At 40.2% G+C, this 24,276-nt stretch overlaps 1 protein-coding gene across 1 annotated transcript in view; it reads right to left on the reverse strand.

Moving 5' to 3' along the window:
- Positions 1 to 1,669: 1,669 nt before the first annotated feature.
- The window catches only part of pwwp2b (PWWP domain containing 2B), a 24,045-nt gene continuing 1,438 nt past the window's right edge, over positions 1,670 to 24,276 (reverse strand). The window contains exons 2-3 of the mRNA XM_079842760.1: positions 16,461 to 18,090; positions 1,670 to 2,843 (exon numbers count right to left, since the gene is read on the reverse strand). Of these exons, the coding sequence (XP_079698886.1) occupies positions 16,461 to 18,090 (1,630 nt within the window). The 3' untranslated portion in view covers positions 1,670 to 2,843. The remainder of the gene's footprint in view (positions 2,844 to 16,460; positions 18,091 to 24,276) is intronic.

Genomic DNA, 24,276 nt, shown 5'->3' on the forward strand with positions numbered 1-24,276 from the left:
GAGTGTGTATGTGTGTGAATGAAAGTGTGTATGTGTGAGAGTGAGTGTGTGTGTGTGTGGGTATGTGTGCTAGTTTGTGTATGAAAGAGTGTGTGTGAGAGTGAGTATGTGTGTATGAAAGAGTGTGTATGTGTGAGAGTGAGTGTGTATGAGTGAGAGTATGTATGAGTGAGTGAGTGTGTGTATGAGTGAGTATGTGTGTGTGTATGTATGAGTGAGTGCGTGAGTATGTGTGTGTATGTATGAGTGCGTATGAGTGAGTGCGTGCGTATGAGTAAAAGTGTGTGAGTGTGAGAGTGTGTATGTGTGAGAGTGTGTGTGAGAGTGTGTATGTGTGAGTGTGTGTGTGTGTGAGAGAGTGTATGAGTGTGTATGTGTGATAGTGTGTGTATGAGTGAGTGTGTGAGAGTGTGTGATAATGTGTGTGTATGAGTGAGTGTGAGAGAGACTGTGCATGTGTGAGAGTGTGTGTGTGTGAGTGTGTATGTGTGAGTGTGTGTGTGTGAGAGAGTGTATGAGTGTGTATGTGTGATAGTGTGTGTATGAGTGAGTGTGTGAGAGTGTGATAATGTGTGTGTATGAGTGAGTGTGTGTGAGTGTGAGAGAGACTGTGCATGTGTGAGAGTGTGTGCCTGTAATAGTGAGTGTGTGAGAGTGAGTGTGTATGAGTAAGAGTGTGTGTGAGAGTGTGAGTGAGTGTGTGTGAGTGTGTGAGAGCGTGTGTGTGTTTGATAGTGTGTGTATGAGTGAGTGAGTGTGTATGAATGAGTGAGAATGTGTGTGTATGAGTGAGTGTGTGTGTGAGACTGAGTGTGTATGTATGAGTGAGTGAGTGTGTATGCATAAGTGTGTGGGAGTGTGAGAGAGACTGTGTATGTGTGAGTGTGTGCGTGTAATAGTGAGTGTGCGTATGAGAGTGTGTATGAGTGAGAGTGTGTGTGAGAGTGAGTGTGTGAGAGTGAGTGTGTGTATGAGAGAGTGTGAGAGTGAGTGTGTGTATGTATGAGTGTGTGTATGAGAGAGTGTGAGAGTGAGTGTGTGTATGTATGAGTGTGTGTATGAGAGAGTGTGAGAGTGAGTGTGTGTATGTATGAGTGTGTGTATGAGAGAGTGTGAGAGTGAGTGTGTGTATGAGAGAGTGTGAGAGTGAGTGTGTGTATGTATGAGTGTGTGTATGAGTGAGTGTGAGAGTGAGTGAGTGTATGAGAGAGTGTGAGAGTGAGTGTGTGTATGTATGAGTGTGTGTATGAGTGAGTGTGAGAGTGAGTGTGTATAAGAGTGTGTGTGTGTGTATGAGTGAGTGAGTGAGTGTGTATAAGAGTGTGTGTGTGTGTGTGTATGAGTGAGTGTGTGTGTGTGTGTGTGCATGAGTGTGTGTGAGTGTGAATGCGTGAGTGTGTGTGAATGTGTGTGTGTGTGTGTGTGTGTGTGTGAATGAGTGTGTGTGAGTGTGTGTGTGAGCTCATGTTCATTCCTTCACCTGTAATATCTCAGTGGTTTCTCTTCTCCAGTCTTGACTTAAGAATGTTTAGACATCAGTGACAGAAACTCTGGAGATGAAGATTTGTTTGCAATGCATAAATGAACATAAATCACAAATTCCCCGAATCATTGATGTGTAGAAGCGTCAGCTGTGCCCGTGTGCTAAAGAACATCGCAGAAAGGACATCGCTTTTATATTTTATTCTATTTACAGCACAATAAACCCCAGCGTGTTGAGCAGATATAAAGCGCTCGTCCATCCGGAGAAACACGCACACACACACACACACACACACACCACTGAACGCTGCTTTTGATGCTTTAATGAAAGAGACGGTGCATAGGAGCGTACAGTTCTGTCCATATCTCCAGTGGAACATTTCATACGGAGGAAAGCAACAAGTCTAACGCAAACAGGCTAAAGGCGAGAATACAGTGTGTTCAACTTCCTGAAAGCGGATCGGCATCAGTTCTCGAGCGATGGGCTGCTCCTCCACAGTCTGCAAACGGCCACCACGGCATGATAAAGTGCTTCTCTTAACGTGACATTAAATAATTAAAGCAAAGGAAAAGATCACAAAATGGAGGACAGGAGATATATTCACTAACTAGCTGAGAGAGAGAGAGAGAGAGAGAGAGAGAGAGAGAGAGAGAGAGAGAGAGAGAGAGAGAGAGAGAGAGAGAGAGAGAGAGAGAGAGAGAGAGAGAGAGAGAGAGAGAGAGAGAGAGAGAGAGAGAGAGAGAGAGAGAGAGAGAGAGAGAGAGAGAGAGAGAGAGAGAGAGAGAGAGAGAGAGAGAGAGAGAGAGGAGAGAGAGAGAGAGAGAGAGAGAGAGAGAGAGAGGAGAGAGAGAGAGACATGGTGTAAGACCTACATGATGCAAAAGGGAATTTCACATTTTCATAATCTGAAGAACAGACACAGTAAGACTTGTCGTTTATATCAGAACATCCCATGAGGACCGTCAGTCAGAGGAAACAGCAGCAGTGGATCTTCTCCGGTTTCCGGTCGAGTGTTTTCGGGAATAAATACATTCGGATTTAGTGTCAAGCTACTCGTTGTAATATAACGGACGTCCTAAAAAACAAACCAACGAAAGATGGAGAGACAAACGAAGAGGAGATCTGTCGTCTTTCCAGATGTTCCGCGTTCTCCTCGTGGCCCCTGGAGCTCAGTCGCTCGTCACAGGGCAGACCTGTTCTTCCAGCAGTCGTGTGTGTGTGTGTGTGTGTGTGAGGGAGAGAGCACCTTCCCTCATGGTATCCGTGGCACATGAAGGCGCTCTGCGTCCTGGGAGGATACACACACACACCGGAGCGCCTGCGGACCCCTGAACACAGCCCGTCCTGCCGCCCTCGTCCTCTACAGAGACACAGAACACACACTCTGAGGCCTTCACACACTTCACATTCATCTGCTCAATAATGACAACATTAGCAACTCAGTAAAACTATATTTGTGTTTCTATAGAGGATCACCATAACATCAAACACTGAGAGATCGCTGAGGAAAGACTTTACAATTTATTTACTGTTAATGATGATGCATAAAAATCCAGAAATGATGCATAATGCTGCATGCATGAAAAAGCATGCATAAAAACACATGCAATGCTGCATACAAATATATGCATAAAAATGCATAATTAATAGAGATGCTCCGATCAGCATTTTTGGGGCCGATCACCGATTACCAAGATCATGATCTGCCGATTGCCGATCACAGAATGGCAGGGGAATGGCAATCTTTTATCTATAATCTTGCAGAGTTTGCACCATTTGTAGAAATGAAACTAACTCTAAATTAACTGAGTCAAGATCTTGAAGAACCACCAAGTGTTTATTTTAGAAAATGAGATAACTTAAGGCTACTGTAGGCCATCTTTCCCACATAAATGTATATAATAAATGTATATAATTATCTCACCTAAATATTTGATCATGCAGTGCATTTTTGTTTTTAAAAACAATTTTTCAGGTAGATCTAACATTAGTATTGAGGTAAGAAATACTAAAGACATTTAATAAGAAATCAAATGTAAATTAATATTGGTCTTCCCTGAATAAATTTAATTAGTTTAATCCTTACACTTAAGGTTGCAAAGGTTAGTCATTCAAGAGCAGTGAGTGTCATAAAGGTTCATCAAACAACACAAGACAAAGAGAAACTCAGAGACAGCAGCAGTTTATTCGACAGCTGTCACTTTAAGAGCGAACACGGATACGGTTACAGTTGCACAAACGCTCACTCGCGGGTCACGACGGGGTTTACGTGCACTCGTCAAGACGCTCATTTAGTGCATACATGTGTGTGTATCTGACCATTTCAGCGCAATTCGTACTCGCAAGCTTTTTGTGAGATGCCTGTGTGTGTGTATGTGTGTGTGTGTGTGTGTCCAGACCGTGCGCGCGAGTGCGGTTTGAACACTGGCAAGACTTAAAAATAAATGCAAATGATAAACTTTAGTGACGATGCGACACTGCCTCGATTGTGTAAAGTGGCAAATCCTGTGTCAACTGAGCAGCTGATTTTAGTGCAGATGTGATGAGCTGATGTGAGGCCATTTGAGCAAAAGGGAGAGAGAGAGAGAGCGCACACGCGGTGATTCACGCGCGCTGTTTGTGAACTTACGTCCCACAGAACGTTTTCAAATGACTGCGTAAGTTATTTAATATAGAAATATGAATTGTACCTCACCTTCAGCATTATAATTATTTCACCCGCGCTGGAAAGAGAATGAGACGGTGTCTGCATATCATGCCCTCGCTCTCACAGCAGGTGCGGGTTTATGTGTCGTCAGCTGCGATCGGTTCATGAGATCGGCCTTATTGGAGACCGCCGATCAATCATCCCAAAGCCATTATCGACCGATCGAGATCAGTTGCAGATCAATCAGAGCACCCCTAATAATTAATGCACACAAAATATATGCATAAAAATGCATAATTAATGCAAAAAATATATGCATAAAAATGCATAATTAATGCAAAAAATATGTGCATAAAAATCCATAAATAATACATACAATATATATGCATAAAAATGCATAAAAATCCATAATTAATGCACACAAAATATATACATAAAAATCCATCATTAATGCATACAAATATATGCATGAAAATGCATAAATGATGCATAAAAATCCATAATTAATGCACACAAAATATATGCATAATTCATGCAAAAAATATACGCATTACAATCCATAAATAATGCATAAATGATGCATAAAAATATGCACATAAAATGCATAAATGATGCATAAAAATCCATAATTAATGCACACAAAATAGATGCATAAAAATGCATAATTAATGCAAAAAATATATGCATAAAAATCCATAAATAATGCATACAAGTATATGCATAAAAATGCATAAATGATGCATAAAAATCCATAATTAATGCACAAAATATATGCATTAAAATCCATAATTAATGCAAAAATATGCATAAAAATGCATAAATAATGCATAAAAATATATGCATAAAAATGCATAATTAATGCAAAAAATATGTGCATAAAAACCCATAAATAATGCATACAAATATATGCATATAAATGCATAAATGATGCATAAAAATCCATAATTAATGCACACAAAATATATGCATAAAAATGCATAATTAATGCAAAAAATATGCATAAAAACCATAAATACAATAATGCATAAAAATATATGCATTAAATGCATAAGTAATGCAAAAAATATATGCATAAAAATCCATAAATAATGCATAAAAATATATGCATAAAAGTGCATAATTAATGCAAAAATATATGCATAAAAACCAAAAATAATGCATAAAAATATATGCATTATTTAATATTATTTAATGCATTATAAAATATATGCAATGCATAATTAATGCAAAAAATATATGCATAAAAATGTATAATTAATGCAAAAAATATGAGCATAAAAATCCATGAATAATGCGTACAAATATATGCATAAAAATGCATCATTAATGCAAAAAATATATGCATTAAAATGCATAAATGATGCATAAAATCCATAATTAAGGCAAATAATGCATACATGATGCACAAAAATATATGCATAAAAATGCATAAATGATGCATAAAAATCCACAAATAATGCAAAAAATATAACCATAAAAATCCATAATTAATGCACACTAAATATATGCATAAAAATGCATAAATGATGCATAAAAATCCGTAAAGTATTGCAAAAAATATATGCATAAAATTCCATAATTAATGCACAAAATATATGCATTAAAAAGGCATGAATAACAATGCATATATGATGCATGAAATGCATAAGAATGTATAAAAGCATAAAAAAAATCCTTTTATTTCTATAGCATTTTATAGAATCCAGATTGTTTCAAAGCAGCTTCACAGTAATAAACAGGAAACATAACTTCAGTGATGCACATTTCATCAAATATAAGAGGAATTAAAGAATGCTTGACTGAAGGTTGGATCCACAGGCGTGGACTCAGTCCTGATGTGACTAAATATGGCCAGACACTGGCAGTGGGAGCGGCTTGAGAACTTCAGCCAATATTGAAGCAAGAGCATCTGATCCTCAATAAACATGAGATGACCAGCAATCTCCAAACAACCCAGGCCATGGGAACCGACCGCGACGCTACAGACGGTTCTGAGATTCAGTCTGACAGTGTTTGAGGATCAGAAGAGGAAACACACGTCATTCCTAACCACATGACTGTCTTTCCTCTGCGGAACACAAAAGCAGAAGTTCAGCCGTACGTTCACGCTGCTCTTTAGAACTCAAGCCATGGGAGAGATCGAAGACGAGTCCATGAGCCATGTTCATGGAGAAATAAAGACGAGTCCATGAGCCATGTTCATGGAGAAACAAGACGAGTCCATGAGCCATGTTAATGGAGAAACATGACCTAGAGAAGCCCAGTCAAGAAGAAACAGTGCTCATGTGGACTTCAAAAGATAAGTAAAGCTCAGAGAGAAAGATTAAATGAACACATGAACAGCCCTGAAGAAGCGAACACAAGGCCTCGGATCAGATTCAGACGTCTGACTGAGACTGGCACATGTTTTTGAACATGGTTTGGTACAATAAACAGCTCAAAGGCAGAAGTCTAAAGAGAATGAAATTACGCACCCTCATGTCATCCAAACCCATGAATCAGAATCTCTTTATGAGCGCTTTGGGTGAATAGACGTTCAATGGAAGGATTACAAATATCTTCATTTGTTCTGAATATGAATGAAAGTCTTATGGGTTTGGAACGAGTAAACGACAGCCGAGTTAACATCAGCCTTCTCCACTGTTCGTGATCCACAACGTGAACGTGTGTAAAGATGGTTTCCTTCTGATTGGCCTTTTATCGATAAAATGGTTTGCGTAATATCCTTAAAATTGTGTTTCCATACATAATTTCGGGAATATTGCAAATTACATCATATTTTTCACATCCCTAATATTTGTGAAATGCAGGATAATAAATGGCCTTTATGTGACCAAGCCCATGGGTTTGGGTCCCGAACTCTACTTTTAAGTGAATTACGTCGGTACTACTGAGTACAGATTCACATTAAATCAATCGGTGCCAAATTTCGGTTCCTGAGAACGCATCTGGTGAAATAGACGAGTGTGTGTGAATATTAAACCGCAAAAAGATTATTTAAATACGAGTCCTGCGCGTCTCTGTGCGAATGAATGCCGTAGAAGCGCGGTTTAACACACACACGCATGCGCGCACACACACACATACACACACACACACACGCGCGCGCGTCATGTTTCCATCTCTGCCGTCTCATATGAGGACATGAACGCACGAACATCATCTCCAGAGCCACTGAGAGTCACTTTAGGAGCATTTCACCGTTTCATTTGAGAAAAACTACCGTCATAAACACAGAAACTCAAAACTCGTCAAAATCTCGATTCATTGAACATTGTACCTCGATTGGAATAAAATAAGATAATAAAAATAAGGATGAATGACGTTTGAGAGGAAACATCTTATTCTTACCACTAATAATAAAATCATTTAATATACACTTTAATAATATGAATATAATAGATTTAATGCGCACAGAAACTGCTTTAATGGGAGCCACAAACTCAGACGCTAACTCTGTCATGTGACACCACATTTATTTGCGTTAAAGCCATTTTCTCGACAAAAAGTATTTCCAAACTGTTTTTCATGACATTTGAAGTATTGACTTTAAGCTAGTAATGGGCGATAGAAACAATATGCAGTATAAACGATACAAAATTGGCCTACAATAGAGATTTTAAATTTCTATTAATTAAATATGACATCATTCTTAATTACCTAATAACATATATTAAATAATAATAGGGATGCCACAATTCTCAATATAATATTGAACCGTTCGGTACAGCATTCACGGTTCAATATGCGCTTGTGAATTGCTTTTTTTTCGGTTTTGCATTGAATTAATTATTTTTCTACAAATTCTATCATTTCGCTCCATCCCAATACTGAACAACACGACACACATTCCCATCACAGGTCAGTGGTAGAGTTACACTCACAGGACACTAGAGTTATTCACAATCACCAAAGTTCATTATTTGCATGTGTTTTAAAGCCTTGCCGGCTCATTCGCGTGCGCGGTTTTAACATTTTCAGAGCGCCTGTCAAACACGTGATTACTGGACTCAGTAGTCGTCTTACTGCGCTAATACTGTCAAATACACACACGGTTAACATAAACACAGTCGGTTATGTCTAAAGTGAAAGTAAAATCGGTCTGTGTGTGTATATTAGATGCGTGCAGGTCTTTAATTGACAGCGGCGCAGCCTATAGTGAACACGCTGTCCTTAAAGGGACAGTTCACCTCTAAAATGATGTCATTATTTACTCACTCTAATATTATTCCAAACCTGTATTCATTTCTGGATGACAGAATTTTCATTTTTGAATAAACTATTCCTTTAATGTTAATACAACAACAAAAGACAAAGAGAAAACCCAAACTCATTGCTCTTGACTGAAAAAAGTCTATGTAGTGTTTTATTTTTACATTTATTCATTCAATTTCATACTTAAATGCTGCTGTACAGCTCTGAGCTGCCAGTGTAAATCTGAGATATATATTTTATATTATACAATACACTAGGAATGTGTACAAGGGTTTTTTTAAAGTAAAGTTTTAAGTTTAAGTAAGGTTTTCAATTCTTTTAAGTAAAATAAAGAAAGAGTATTGCAATAAAAAAAATAGTCTTTTTTCTTCTTAACCTCTTGCTGTTCCTAAGAATAGAATCGCAAAAAACTGATGTGACAAGCCATCAGAACCGAACCGAACCGAGAACCGTGGTTAAAAACCGAGGTGTGTATTGAACCGTGGACTAACTGTAGTGTTGCATCCCTAACTAATAATGTAAATTAATCTGTTAATTACTACAATGGGTCAAAGTGAAGCATTTCGACTTCCAGTTGTCTGCTTTAATTAATCATTAGATAACAATTTGCAAAGGTATCATCATGTCATTGGTATCATCATGTCACTTTACTTGTTGAGGCACGACTATTAACTAATTGTTAAGTAATATGTCATTGAGGTTATGGCTTTTGAATTAATTTTGAATGAGTTAATAGTATCTTGCACATCTTCTGTTTAACACAGCTAATGTAATGGAGCATGTCTATTTTAAGTTCACCCCCTATACTGTGTTACAGCGCTTCATTGTCTCTTATGATTGCAAATCTAACAAATTCTTAATTGCAGTATCTAATCTTATCATTTGTTCAATTAAAGCATTGCATATCACTCCCAAAACAATTGGTCTGCTTAATTATTGATATTCACAGTTAATTTGAATATTATTATTTCTGCTAAAGTCTCTGCAGCTAGTGTACTTGAATTTTATTTATCTGCAACATTATGTTGTATAATAACAGTTTTGCACAATAAATGTTCTCAAAACTACGTACAACGTTTCATTCTTTCTTTAAAAATAATGCATTTAGCAGTGTGGCGTTCCTTAGGGTCTATGTGACCTGTTCTGAAACGGTTCTTTTATAATTGATATATCGTGATATATATATCGTTACTTATCGCGAGAGGCTGCAATTTATATCGCAATATGGATTTTAGGCCATATCGCCCATCCTTAATTTATAGGGGTGGGAATCTTAAGGCACTTAATGATCCGATTCCGATTCCGATTCTGGGAGTAACGATCTGATACCAAAAACATACTTTTTTGGTAACTAATTATCCTGCTGTGCAAATACATGAACTTTACATTTTAACCAAACTTGGAGTTACTATGTTTTTGTTTATAGCTATAATATCTGTTTGACAGAAATGCCATATTAAAAATGATTATGAAGATTTCTTTCAATATTTTTATTTCATTAACAAAGTTATATTCAGGATTGACAAGCTCTAACAATTGCAAAGAACAATCATTAAAGCTACACTATGTAACTTTTCCGTCCACTAGAGGTCGCCTGTTCAAAACAAAGGCGTAGTTTGATGACGGCACGTTTGAGCGCAGAATCTCGGGACATGTGGTCTTCACCTCACAGCCGGTGGGAAACAGTCAGGATAGGACTCGGGCAGAAATCATGTTCATGGATGCGATTATTAACATTACTGTAGTCTGAAGCAGAGCAGGAGTGAGTGTTGTGGAGCTGAGCAAGGCCGCAGGAGCGATTGAAGAGCGGGACTGTTATTATGGCATAGTCGCTGGCGGGACTTTTATTATGACACGGTTGCCGGCGCTACTTCCTCTTTTCCAGTCATGAGTATGAGGTAACCCAACTCTGTTTATCGTATTAGATATATCTGAGTGTGTTGAAAAGGAAGTTATGACGTTCGCTCGGCGGCTGCTATGACACTTGTTCACACTGCAGTGAGAGTAAAGTGTTTCACTGAATAAAACCGGAGACCGAGGGTGACGCAGATATGACGCAATCGACAGGCGACTCCCTCACACGCATAGCTCACACGTCCCGGTTCCTTGGTTAAAATAGCAATTTTCTCACGATTTACAAATAGTTTAAAACATTTGGGATATTCTAAGTACTCAACTGAACAAAGTATATAACACTGGCCTAGTGGTTTCTGGATATTTTACTGCAAAAATCCTACATAGTTCACCTTTAAGAATAAACAGTTCTCAATTTACAACTAAGTGTGACTTTTTCAGTTTCTTTAGAACATTTTAACAAAAAAAAGTCTTTAAACCAAAAAAAGTTTCCTTTCAAGCCAAGTCAGATTTGATTTATATAGCACATTTAAAAGCTACAGAGTTAGGGCAGGTCAGCAGGTCGCAGTTCGTCCATTTTATCTTCAAATTCACTCTTCGCCGCGAGTTTGATTGACAGGCGATCTGACCAATCACATCGTCGAATATGCCGGTGTGTCCGACAACAGTCAGGAGAGTTAGTAGATTAACGTCGGCGGACTTGAACTTGAAAAACGGTGTACTGACGTCTCTCCGCGGTTGAAACAACATTTCTTTTAGTGTTCATTGATGTTAATGTGATGCTTATCAATGAACTAGAAGGAAGAGATGATCGGTTCACGAGCAGCTTTAACTGAGCAATCACAAACGCTATTTGTGGTTTTTACCACATTTTAAAGTTGAGACTTTGTTTCATATGAAAGTAACTCGCTCTGTCAGTGTCCTCTTTGCTCCGTGATGTGTTTTCTCTACGTGAGAACGTGTGTGTGTGTGGCGTAGGGATGCGTGGTATACCGGTACTGGAAAAATACCGGTATATATTTTATTTTAAACGGTACGATATCATGATTTTGCTCATTTCGGTATATGCTGCTTTCCCGAAGTTCACCACTAGGTGGCAGCGCGCTACCCAAACTGACTTGAAACCGGCAAATGTGGCAACAGAACAAGATGAATACAGCAGTTGAATCTCACTCAACACGCACAAAACTCATTAATAAAGAGAGTAGACGTGAAATTTGGAATTACTTTGCTTATAAAACTGCTGAAGAACCATCAAACCTTGCCAAGCATCGTCACTTAATTCCTGACTTGTAAGACATTAAGAGATCGACAGGTGAGTGCATCATTCTAACGATCTAATTTAGACATTTTTCTTTTAACACTGATTAACGCACATACATAAGATCGTATCGTTTAAATATAAAGAAATCTCCAGCGTTCGTTTCAACCAGTGATGTTTAGACCTCATAATGTTTGCACGCATACTATTGCACTAGATCCGCGAAAGACATAACCAACTGTGTTTGTGACTAAGTTACTCACTAAAGATTGACATTTTTGACATAATTTTGTGTTTATTTGACTGAGGAAAAACAACTTAATTTGGAATGTGCGAGCTCTTTAGGCTTGTGTGTGTGTGTTTGTTGTTGGCATGAGCGCAAAGAAAACTCTCTCTCAAAGAGCTCCCATCCCATGTGTTACGAAATGCTATAAAATCGCTTGCATGTTCAAATTGGCGAGGTTTAAAAAGACATGGGCAGTGATTTCCGTCAGCTGTCCCGCAACAGAAGCGAAAGTGTTGAATCTGAGCGCGCAGATGCTTTTATCGCGCAGGTGCGATGTCTTTTCAAGCCAGAAGCAATTTGCTCATTTTGAGAGAATGGAGACGCGCAATAATGCTGAAATTACTTACAAGAAAGTTTCCAAATGACTGATTGATGTGATAATCTTTGTTGATTCATTTTATATTACACATTTGCGTTAATTTCCCGCTTCATAAACCCAAAACTTGCGAGAGTGAGTAAAATTATGCGCAATACCCGCATCAAAATTCAGACCCTGTATGGTATCGATTTAATATCGGTACTTCGGTATTAGATTGTGGTACCGTACCGAAGACAAAATTGTGGTATCAAGCCATCCCTAGTGTGGCGTGTCGGACATAGCAACAGTAACTAAAGGGGCGGGGCTTTGCGAACGGTCAATTCACCAGCATATGAACGTTCGTCCATCAACGGGTTTTTCTGTTTGGCCAGTGACCGCACACACACAGTGTTGAAGTGGCCGTTTGAATTGAACACAGAATCAATTCTAGGGCTGCACGATTAATCGAAATCGAACCGCAATCGCGATTTGGCTTATGTGCGATTATGAAAGCGCAAAGGCTGCGATTTTAATTAAATAAATAAATGCCCAGCGTGTCAGTGAAGAGCGGCTCTTATAACATGCATTTGAAAAAACAACACGTGTCAAACATCTTCACAAACTAGTAATGTGAAGTGTTCATAAACCTGTTGTCCAACAAAATACGTTTCATAACACGCTTTAACTCCCTTCATATCGTCAGTCGAGTGTTTGTGAGCTGACATGGCTTCTTATCAAAGAATGAGGCAGACAACACTTTATTTTATAGGCAGTGATAAAGTCTATGTCAATCAGCTCTGCTTTATTATTATGAAAATACCTGAGAAGGCTTGAAGAACTCAAATACACCATATCTTGTCGCAGTCGTGTGTTTATTGTCCTCATGTTTAATCAGTCAAAGCGTTTCTATCTTCCTTTTATTCAGCCTGCAGTACTATCTAAGCTTCACATTAGGGATTTCCTGAAAACAAACGATAACTTCTCTAATGCAAATGTGCCGTTTCTGCTCGAGGGCGCCCTCTGGCCTCCAGTGTGAATGAAACTTTGTGGTAACAAATGAGAAAAATACTTCACTCTAAATAAATTGTAAGTTTTTCTTAAATATACAGGCGTTTTCTTCCCCACAGTGGATGCATAAGAGGCTCATATTTCATATTAAAGACATAGACTTTAAGAAATTGATTTCACTAGGGCTGTAATCAACCAAAGAAAATCTTGGTCGACTGAAGTCCTGAAATTTTCGACTAAAAATCGACTAAAAATGACGTTAGAAAAAAAAAAGTTAAATTAATTAGCTGCGCACTGTGCGCAGTACTTGGTAGCCTTGTTGTCTGCATAAATTAATTATAAATAAACATAAAAAACTAGTAGGCTATTTGCAGTATATTAAATAGTTTTTGAGCTGATTATTTTGCACTGAAATGAGTCTGACACACGAGTCTGTCAGCTCTGACAGCGTCGCATTAGTGCTGGGCGGTATGACCAAAAATGTATATCACGGTATTTTTCTAAATTATATCGGTTTCACGGTATATGACGGTATTTTTTCCCCTATGCATGACAGGGTGTTAATCACATTTTCTCCTGAGTGAGAGAGGAAATACTGCAGTAGATTGACTAGAATGCCCTGTTTTACTGTCATGACGTGTGAATATTGTAGAAAAAATCCACACTAGAGTTAATAGGTCTACAGGTTTACAAAATGATGCTGTGGAGAGACAACAACCAATAAAACACAGACATGCAACACGCTCAGAATCATACTTACATTCACCTGAATATTAAAAGTTGAGTTGAGGGCACCTTAAGCATTTTAAAAATCTAATCCTATAACAACAAACTGCCAAAACGAGGAGAAACGCGGATATTTGCAATACATTTAAGAGGACTCTCTGAACGAATGACACACATCAGTTTAACACAGAAAGAATAAAGCAGTTACTTTTTGGCCCATTCTTCTTTGAATTGTCAGTTTATTTATTAATTTACATCATTGTCTTTTGTGTAGCAGAATAATCCATCGTGTCAGCGCGTTCGTGATCAGACATAGGTTATCAGTGTAATCAGTGCATACATTTCATTTTAATAAGACGTGATGAAATATGCGCGCATACACGCTTCTAGTTCATGTCTAGAGCACTAGAGTTTATGAAATATGTCCATAAAAAATTTAAACGCGCTCGCTCCGGTCTATATCAGTGCTATATGACCCATGTGGTGAGCGTTGTTAAACTCATCGCAGCGCTCCGTGCAGAAACCGCTCTCTCTCGCGCGCCGCGTGTAGTTTGAATTCTCAACTATAATCAAGGGCTGAATCCGACATCGCTCCCATAACCTCAAATAGGGCATTATTTGGAGGGCACAGCGCTTTTTAGTGGTGTCTGAAACCCTAGTGGACGTTATTGAGTGCACTCATTCTATCCCATTGCACCGCAATAACGAGTGTACAGCCGATGTACACACAACGGTTGTCCGACTTCACGCACGTTTTCATTCACTCCTTCAAATAAAGTGATAACGTAGGGAATAGTGAATGAGAGTATAGGATACAGCCATAGGCTGTGCTGTAATGCGATCTCAACTGTGCTCTGACTGCTCTTACTACAGTGCATCAATGAAATGGGTCCCCTCTCAAACAATGACGCGCTGCGCCGCGTTCCGAACGTTGTTTAAGCGACATATACCGGTATTGCGGTATCATCAAAATTCATATCATAAAAAAAATAAATACCGGTATTCGGTATGAACCGGTATACCGCCCAGCACTACGTCGCATCAAGTGCACCTGCGCAATATCATAGCCTATGACTTCCCAAAATATAGTACTATTGTCAACTAGATATCATCACAAGAACTTTTGAGGAATATGCAACATAATTTAGACAATTGTTTTTGTCATATGTATTATAATAACTGACAGACAGTATAATTTCAGCCGCTCTGTGCAGCTCGAACGTTAGGATCAGCTGAGCTCAGCTTCGCGGCTGAGACACGAATAGACTATTAACTTAAAGCTTTTACTCTTAAACACAAAAGGCACGTCCACTTTAATAAAAAATGAATATTTATTAAACAAGCCAGATCAAGAGCAGAAAAAACGCTCTCACAATTAAATAAATAATATAAGTTACAGAAAACTAGCCTTCTTCAATCTGTCTCTCTTCTCCAGTGGGTTGGGCTAATCCAAAAGTGAAAACAATGGGGGTGTTCTGAAGGCAGACTGTTACCTGTGAAACAGGGGTGCTCTGAAAACACCCCCATTAGCAATTAGTGTTTTCCACCTGTTGAAATGAACGCGGCGCGGCAAAACTGATTAAATGAACGCGGCAAAACGGACAGTACAGATCCACTTTTGCGGCACGACTGAAGCGTGGTGTTGTGACGCTTCCCCTCATGTGTATGTTGATGGGCGTTCCTCAAGTTTACCGCTATGGGTGTGCGTTTGAGCCAGCGGGAATGAAAAACAAAGGACCGGCGAGAGACTTCTCTTCGTCAGTTGGTTGGGCCAATCCAAAAGAAGTGAAAACAATGGGGGTGTTCTGAAGGCAGACTGATACCTGTGAAACAGGGGTGCTCTGAAAACACCCCCATTAGCAATTAGTGCTTTCCACCTGATTAAATGAACGCGGCGCAGCAAAACTGATGAAATGAACGCGGCAAAAACTAATGAAATGAACGCTGAAAAAAATCGACCAATCAAAATTTTGGTCGAGCCAGAACGTATCGACCAATAATCGACTAATCGACTGGGAGATTACAGCCCTAGATTTCACAGATAAAAAGCACAGATTTCTATAATAATAATTTTACGATAAATCCTTAGACCTTTCTAATGATTTTTAGTCAGGCTGTCTGCATATTAACAGGAAACCCAGCAGTTTTTTTTGTAAAATAAATCTTCTGTAAAATATAAATATTATTATTATTATTATTATTAGTAGTAGTATATTGTTATATTTATTCTTAAATACTCTATTTTTAATAATGAAAATGTTATTGTAATAGTAATATTTCTTATTTTGTTAAATATTTTTATTTAGCAATAATAATAACAATCATAATTATTATTAGTCATATTAATATATAAACACAAAATGTTATACACACACACACTTTTCATTTGTAAAAATAAATAAATAATCGAATTCAAATCGCAAATCACAATTTTAACCAGAATAAATCGTAATTAGATATTTTCTCCTAATCGATTCTGAATCGTTAAATAACGAATCGCGATGCATTCTCCCACCCCTACTAATTTATACGCTAAAGTTAAACAGAAAAAGATTATGTTGACATTTGCAAAAAATGATCCATAATTGGCATTTCCATTAGCCATATCGGTAAACCTTTTTGTGCAAAAAAATCCTTGGATGTAAACCTGGCTAGTGTAAAGACAAGCAAAGAAAGACTCACCTAAGTTTCGCAGTGGGCCAGTAGAGATGTGATTTCGGCGCTCATGTGTCCCACCGCCTTGGCGGCCTCCATGATGGCACGGCGGTACATCCCTTTCTTTTTGCGGTTGAAGCGTGACCTGAAGAATTCGCGGAACGGCGACAGTTTGGCAACCGAGAGTTGGGAGGTGGTGGGGGAACCGAACCAGGACACTTTCGCTTCAGGCCAAGGAGCATCCACCTCACCTTCTTCCCTACGAGTACCGCTAATACTGAGTATCCGAGCAGGCCACCAAGGGAAGCCGTGAATCTTCCCCCAAACAACATCCCCTACAGTCACGGCGTGGCCTTCCTCGGTCACGCACTTAGTCATGCTGCGAGTGTGCAGTCGCACGGTTAATGGGGGAACAGTCTTGCTTTCCCCTTGAGAGGAAGATGAGACGGAGATGTCGTCGCCCGGAGCGAGATCGCACAGTTCTGGCGATGTGCCGTCCGAGCTGAACGACTTTGACTCGTCTAGACTGTCGCTACTGCAAACGGAGAGGCTCGAAGAGTCTGCTTTCCTCTTGCGGAAGTTAATGAGTAAGGTCAGGTCGCCGTGCCGCTCGACTTCCTCGCCTGACCAAAGTTCGAGCGAGTTCTTCTCCGCACCGTCCTCGGATTGTGAGTTGGGAACTCTTGGACTTCTTCTCCGGGTTCCGCCCACCAGTTCCGCCTCGTAGACGGACACTTGCTCCGCTCCATCCGCCCGCGATCTTAAGCGGATCTTGGGCGAAGTGGCCTCCGGACTGGCCAACTTTGGGAGCTTGAGTTTGGGAATGGAAATGGTAAGACCGGTTCGAATGGTGTCCATTGGTGGTTGCACGACTTTCTGCGATTCCTTGGAGACGTGGCCGTTTTGCAACAACTGCTTCGGACAGAAGGGTTTAACAGAGCCATGTACTCTTGAGGGGATCTTCATTACCTCTCCTTTCCCTTGTGGAGTGCTATAGGAGATCTTAATCACAGGACTGTGGGGAATGATGGCCCCTCCGGGAAACTTCTCATCGTCTTTCTTGTCCTTTCGAAAGCGCTTGCTGTCGTAGACCATTGAGTCCTCTCTCCTCTTCGACTCTTTGTTGCTGTCGCCGTCGTCCTTCCTCTTGGCCGGAGTTGCTTTAGTGTCCTCGTCTTCTTGCGGTGCGTTCTCTTTCCTGGACGTCTTGGGCACCGTTGGTCCATCTTTGCTGTCCTCGTCGCTGTTTAGTGTGTTCTTGCATTTCTCGCACAACACCTGCCGAGGTCTGAGTCGGATTGTGCTCATGGTCATCCGCCCAGGCTCTCGACTTCGCCTTTTCTTCCTCTTGATTGGACGAGGTGGAGGTTGAGGAACCCATTGGTTGTACGTGTGCCGGACCCACACGGGTTGTGGGAAGGGAGCGCCCTCGAAGTACGGAGGGTAGGTCGGCTGGCCCGGCTGTAGCGGGATGGGCACCGGGGCCGGAGGTGCCTCTGCTGGCTCCGCTGGCTCTGTGTTTTCATCTTTTGGTCGCTGTGAAGGCGGACTAACGGGTTTAGAAGAAGCCTCTTCACTCGAGACTTCACAGTCCGGTCTCAATATGAGGCTCTCTTCTGATTTTCCAACAACGTCTGGAAGGCAAAACAGTCCAGTCCTACGGAAGAGAATCGAGAGGGAAACATAAGAGCCAAGCAGCTTCACAGTAACAGAATCAGAGTAATGGGATGTCAAATCAACCAAATCTTGGACACTTTGAAAAACTTCAAAAAAAAAATCTGTAGAAAGACAAACATAAATAGCGATGAAAGCCAAAATATTAATTGACACAGATGTATAGTTAATGAGTAATCACTGTTTTGTCGAGGAGGGGTCAGAATGACAGTTTTCACTTGAGCCAAATCACAGGGGTGTAAACATGACTTTAGAAAGATGGCAGCATTATTATTTTATTCTCACACAGAGATTGGTAGATCTATTAGTGAAATCTGTTGACTTTAGCAATCTTTGTTGCATTATATGCCAACGGTGACCGCTCAAACATGGGGAATAAGCACTTCTGGTGTGTTCGTGCCTCAAGTTTGCTTGTCTGTAACTCCAGAAGTATTAAAGATATCTGAATATCCTTTGAGATTCTGGTTCTTAACAAACATTTATTTTGGAATCTTCATTTTAAAGTCCCTATATGGTTCAATCCCAGAGATATGGAGATCTTAAAATGGCTCCATGAGTAATTTGGTCAATTGTCGGTACTTCCACGTCATACGCCGTGAAGAAGAACAACACTGAAGTCGAGCGTCTGAGGTTAAAGTATATAAATGTGTTGTAAATGTGGCGATGGTTTGTCTAGATCAGACTCTATTCCTCGTCTGGGATTGGTCAGAGCCTCTGAAACTGCAGTGATTTGGACCGTTGGTTCCTATTGAAGTCCATTATGAGCAGAAAAATCCAGGAATGATTTCCTCAAAAAACACTTTCTTTTCCACTGAAGAAAGAAAGACATGAACATCTTGGATGAAATGGGGGTGAGGAAATCATCAGTAAAAGTTCATTCTGAAGTGAACTAATGCTTTATTAAGTATTAATATGTCAATACAAGGTTTATTAAGTTTGAGTTATTTAAGTACAATGATAAAATGAGCAGATGAATCAGATGTTTATTGTATTCAAGTAATGTAAATTGTGGTTTTGGGTTAAGTTTACAATAACAATCCCTCTACAATGGTGCAGAAAATAAACTTAAATCACCGTTAAATCTCCTTATTTATAACTTGCTTGTGAACTCAAAGACAGGATTAATCATTTCTAATGGCAAGCTGACTCTTGACCGGAAAAACTAGTTAGTGAAGCAGTCATATCATGCAAGATAACCACACCTATGTTTTCATAACCTTCCAAATACCACAGAAATCATTTCATCTGCCAGAACTCTTAACGGTGCGGTTATGTTAGGAATTTAAAAGTCGGCTGATTTTCACAAAAACACGTCATATTTCAAGAACAAAGAATAATAAAGCACATTTTAGGACGACCGTTATTATTTGTATTGTGATAGTACAATTATTATTTCACTACTGCAATTACTAGACAGAGATGTTCTTTACGTTGCACATTTGCATGTAACAAAACAACTGCAAAATCACGACAAGTTGTGTGTGTAAAACCCCACTGGAGTCTCGAGGTGAGTCTGTGAAAGCTGAAGCTCTGTCAGAAAGCCCAGACAAAGAGACCAACCCCCCCCTCCACCTCCCTGAACAAAAACAATCCCATAAACCACCGGGGACGCAGGGAGAAGGCCAAGAGATTTGGTTGTTTTCACATGCAGCCCTGAAATATGATTGTGCCGGGATTATCAATTAAACCTGGAAGGAAGTCCTACGGGTGACAGAAGCCCTCCGGCAATAAACACCAATCATTTGAGAGATGTTTGATGAAAAATAAAACACCCACCCCTGAAGCCACAATACCTACAGGTTTCCAGAGCAAGACACATCTCACTGCGTAATTAGAAATATATATAAATATACAGCTGGAACTATTTCAACTCTCCCAGACGGGTCAGAGGAAACACTAGCTGACTGCACACGGCATGTGTAGAAACTCTTTTCAACATCGAATTAAACATGAAAGTCTGAAACTCCAATCGACTTTATTTAATCACATCATTTTGAACATTGTATGCTTATTTTCTGCTTATTTTAGTCTGGTTAACCTTAGTGTATGCATTAACTAAACAATGAGCAATGTATTAGTATACGTTGAAATGCACATTAACTAAGATTAATAACAATAATGCAGATATCATAATCTATCAATAAATGCACAGTGTCCTCTGCTTTTGAATTAGTGTGCATAATATTACAGTTCATCATAGACTTTAAGGGGGTAATGTGGGAATTTAGGGGGCTAAAGCTCTAATATAACCTCTTGTAAAGTATTAACGGTAATTTTCCATTTATAAATGAGGTGTTCGTGGTAGTTCTGGTAGTTTAATAAAACACTACGTGTTCATTCGACACACTGGAAATTAAAGGATGAACGCAGTGCATTGTGGGACACAGTATGTAGTGTGCTCAGCAAGTGCACTAGATCAGGGGTTTTCAAACTGGGGTCCGGGGAAAAGTCTAGAAAAAAAAACAATAATAATAATTTGATTAAAATAAAATAGTAAAGCAATAAATTAGATCTAAAAAAAAAGAAATTAAAAAAATATGGTTACACTTTATTTTGATAGTCCACTTTAAACATTCTACTAACTGTAAGTAACTTTGCAACTACATGTCAACTAACTGTCATTAGAGTATTAGTTGACTGTCTGTAGACTGGTAGGTTATGGTTATGGTTCGGGTTAGTAGAATAAGTTGAATTGTAGTTGCAAAGTTACTTATAGTCAGTAGAATGTCTGTTGGGGGACCAACAAAATACAGTTTTAGTAAATATTAATCAGACAGTCAACAAATACTCTAATGACAGTTAGTTGACATGTAGTTGCAAAGTTACTTATAGTTAGTAGAATGTCTAAAGTGGACTATTAAAATAAAGTGTTACCAAAAATATTAGTTAGTTATTAATCTGTTCAATTAAATTAGATTAAAATAAAAAATATATTAAAATAAATAAATACAAATTAGAGTAGAATTAAATAAATAAGCTGGGTTAAAAACGACCCAAGTTGGGTTGAAAATGGACAAACCCGGCGGTTGGGTTCAATGTTTGCACAGTTTTATTTAACCCAAATATTGTTTAAAAATGACTGTCTGTCTGGCTTAAAGTGAACCCAAAATAGGTTGGAAATTAAAAACCAGAAAGTTAATTACTAGAGGCAACAACAATAATAATAATAATTTAATAAATGTTTATTATTTAAGTATTATTCATTAAACTAATAAGTATTAGTTCATTTATTAAATGTTATAAATGTTAGTTTTTCAAACATACTTTGGGTTCATTTTAACCCAACCGCCGGGTTAAACCAGCCCAACCGCCGGGTTAAAACAGCCCAACCGCCGGGTTAAAACAGCCCAACCGCCGGCTTAAACCAGCCCAACCGCCGGGTTAAAACAGCCCAACCGCCGGGTTAAAACAGCCCAACCGCCGGGTTAAAACAGCCCAACCGCCGGGTTAAAACAGCCCAACCGCCGGGTTAAAACAGCCCAACCGCCGGGTTAAACCAGTCAAACCGCCGGGATAAACCAGCCCAACCGCCGGGATAAAACAGCCCAACCGCCGGGTTAAAACAGCCCAACCGCCGGGTTAAAACAGCCCAACCGCCGGGTTAAAACAGCCCAACCGCCGGGTTAAAACAGCCCAACCGCCGGGTTAAAACAGCCCAACCGCCGGGTTAAAACAGCCCAACCGCCGGGTTAAAACAGCCCAACCGCCGGGTTAAACCAGTCAAACCGCCGGGATAAACCAGCCCAACCGCCGGGATAAAACAGCCCAACCGCCGGGTTAAAACAGCCCAACCGCCGGGTTAAAACAGTTAAAACAGCCCAACCGCCGGGTTAAAACAGCCCAACCGCCGGGTTAAAACAGCCCAACCGCCGGGTTAAAACAGTTAAAACAGCCCAACCGCCGGGTTAAAACAGCCCAACCGCCGGGTTAAAACAGCCCAACCGCCGGGTTAACCCTCAGAGACCTAAGGGTATTTTTACAATTAATTTTCCGCCTGGTGTTATTTACTAAAAAAGCTTGTAAAACATCAACCCTGTTGTGCACAGACAATTGACACACCTCTTTTTTTTCAAGACAAGCTGCACTGTCAGTATATTTGTGTTGCATTGATGTCACCTGAATGTAAAATAAGTTATGGGACCATAAAGACAAATGAAAACATAAAACGGAAATTGAATCACTCAAATATTTATTGAAAACACACACAAATAAATAAAAGCTAAGCATATTTCCTCTGGAAAACAGTTTGTTCAAGTCTTTGGAGTCCTGGAACTCAGGAATAAACATGATAACTTATACAGAACCAAAACTATTTACATTTTTCCAAAAAAAGTCCAGGCGCTTTTGGCCTCTTTGGATTTTGAATATTTACTGGTGCCAAGCCTCAAAACAGTTCCTATCAGGAACTTCTCCTCAAACTTTCTCCTCACCTTTTTCCTCACCTTTCTCCACAAAACTACTAAAAACTGCAGCGCGTCTCTCTCTCTCTATCCTCAACACTAGCCATGCGTCTATCTCTCCACAATAACAGAGCTGTGGTTCGCGTAATGACGCACACCAACGTGGATGACGGATCAGCCTGTCATTGGTCAAACCCTCATCCAAAATGGCAGCTAGCATCGCGCTAGCGGCAAAAATGACGGAAAATTTATAAATTATGGACATCAAGTGGATATATCTTGGATGTAAGCGTTTTGATTTATTGCTGAACAACTCCAAAAAGATGCACATGTTCCAGGCTGGATAGAAAACCTTCTGTAAAGGCTACAAAGACACCAAAGACACCCCCGTGATGGCTAGCTCGTTAGCTTTCTGCTGGAAAAAACGGTAAGAAAATCGATAAAAGTTTCATGAAATAATATAGATATTTATCGGAGGTGCCGTATGACGTCGTGGGCAATGCCGTCGGGCTCTGAGGGTTAAAACAGCCCAACCGCCGGGTTAAAACAGCCCAACCGCCGGGTTAAAACAGCCCAACCGCCGGGATAAACCAGCCCAACCGCCGGGTTAAAACAGCCCAACCGCCGGGTTAAAACAGCCCAACCGCCGGGATAAACCAGCCCAACCGCCGGGTTAAAACAGCCCAACCGCCGGGTTAAACCAGCCCAACCGCCGGGTTAAACCAGCCCAACCGCCGGGTTAAAACAGCCCAACCGCCGGGTTAAAACAGCCCAACCGCCGGGTTAAAACAGCCCAACCGCCGGGTTAAAACAGCCCAACCGCCGGGTTAAAACAGCCCAACCGCCGGGTTAAAACAGCCCAACCGCCGGGTTAAAACAGCCCAACCGCCGGGTTAAAACAGCCCAACCGCCGGGTTAAAACAGCCCAACCGCCGGGATAAAACAGCCCAACCGCCGGGTTAAAACAGCCCAACCGCCGGGTTAAAACAGCCCAACCGCCGGGTTAAAACAGCCCAACCGCCGGGATAAAACAGCCCAACCGCCGGGTTAAAACAGCCCAACCGCCGGGTTAAAACAGCCCAACCGCCGGGTTAAAACAGCCCAACCGCCGGGTTAAACCAGCCCAACCGCCGGGTTAAAACAGCCCAACCGCCGGGTTAAAACAGCCCAACCGCCGGGTTAAAACAGCCCAACCGCCGGGTTAAAACAGCCCAACCGCCGGGTTAAAACAAGTTTGTCAATTTTCAACCCAACTTGGGTTGTTTTTAACCCAGCATTTTTTAGAGTGTATAACAATACATTACAACACTGATGAGAACTAAATATGAAATAATGTAACAAACAAATGTTAGGTTTATAATATTATTTTGTGCTTATAAAAGACAGATAGCGTATATATTTGAGGGTCCCTCACACAGGGATGATCATATTTTGGGGTCCGTGGCGTCTGAAAGACTGAAACCCCTGCACTAGATCCTCTGAGAGTGATATCAGGAGCACAGAGCAACACGTCCAAGGACAGAGTGAGCGAGAGATGAAGATGATTCACTGGAAAACCTCCAGCAGGACGTGATTCACCATTACACCACAGGAACCTTTAACAAGCGCTCGCTTAATACAGCCACAGAACCATTGCTGCTTCCCCACAGAACCTTCAGCGGTCAGATCTGGGACATTATTGCCTTAGTGTGAAGAACATTTTGTGAATTGGAATTGAAACCTTTATTTTTGAGTGCATGCACACAAACGGTGAGGAAAAGAACACAGGT

This window comes from Gobio gobio, assembly GCF_949357685.1.
Source record: "Gobio gobio genome assembly, chromosome: 18".
Lineage (NCBI taxonomy): Eukaryota > Metazoa > Chordata > Actinopteri > Cypriniformes > Gobionidae > Gobio > Gobio gobio.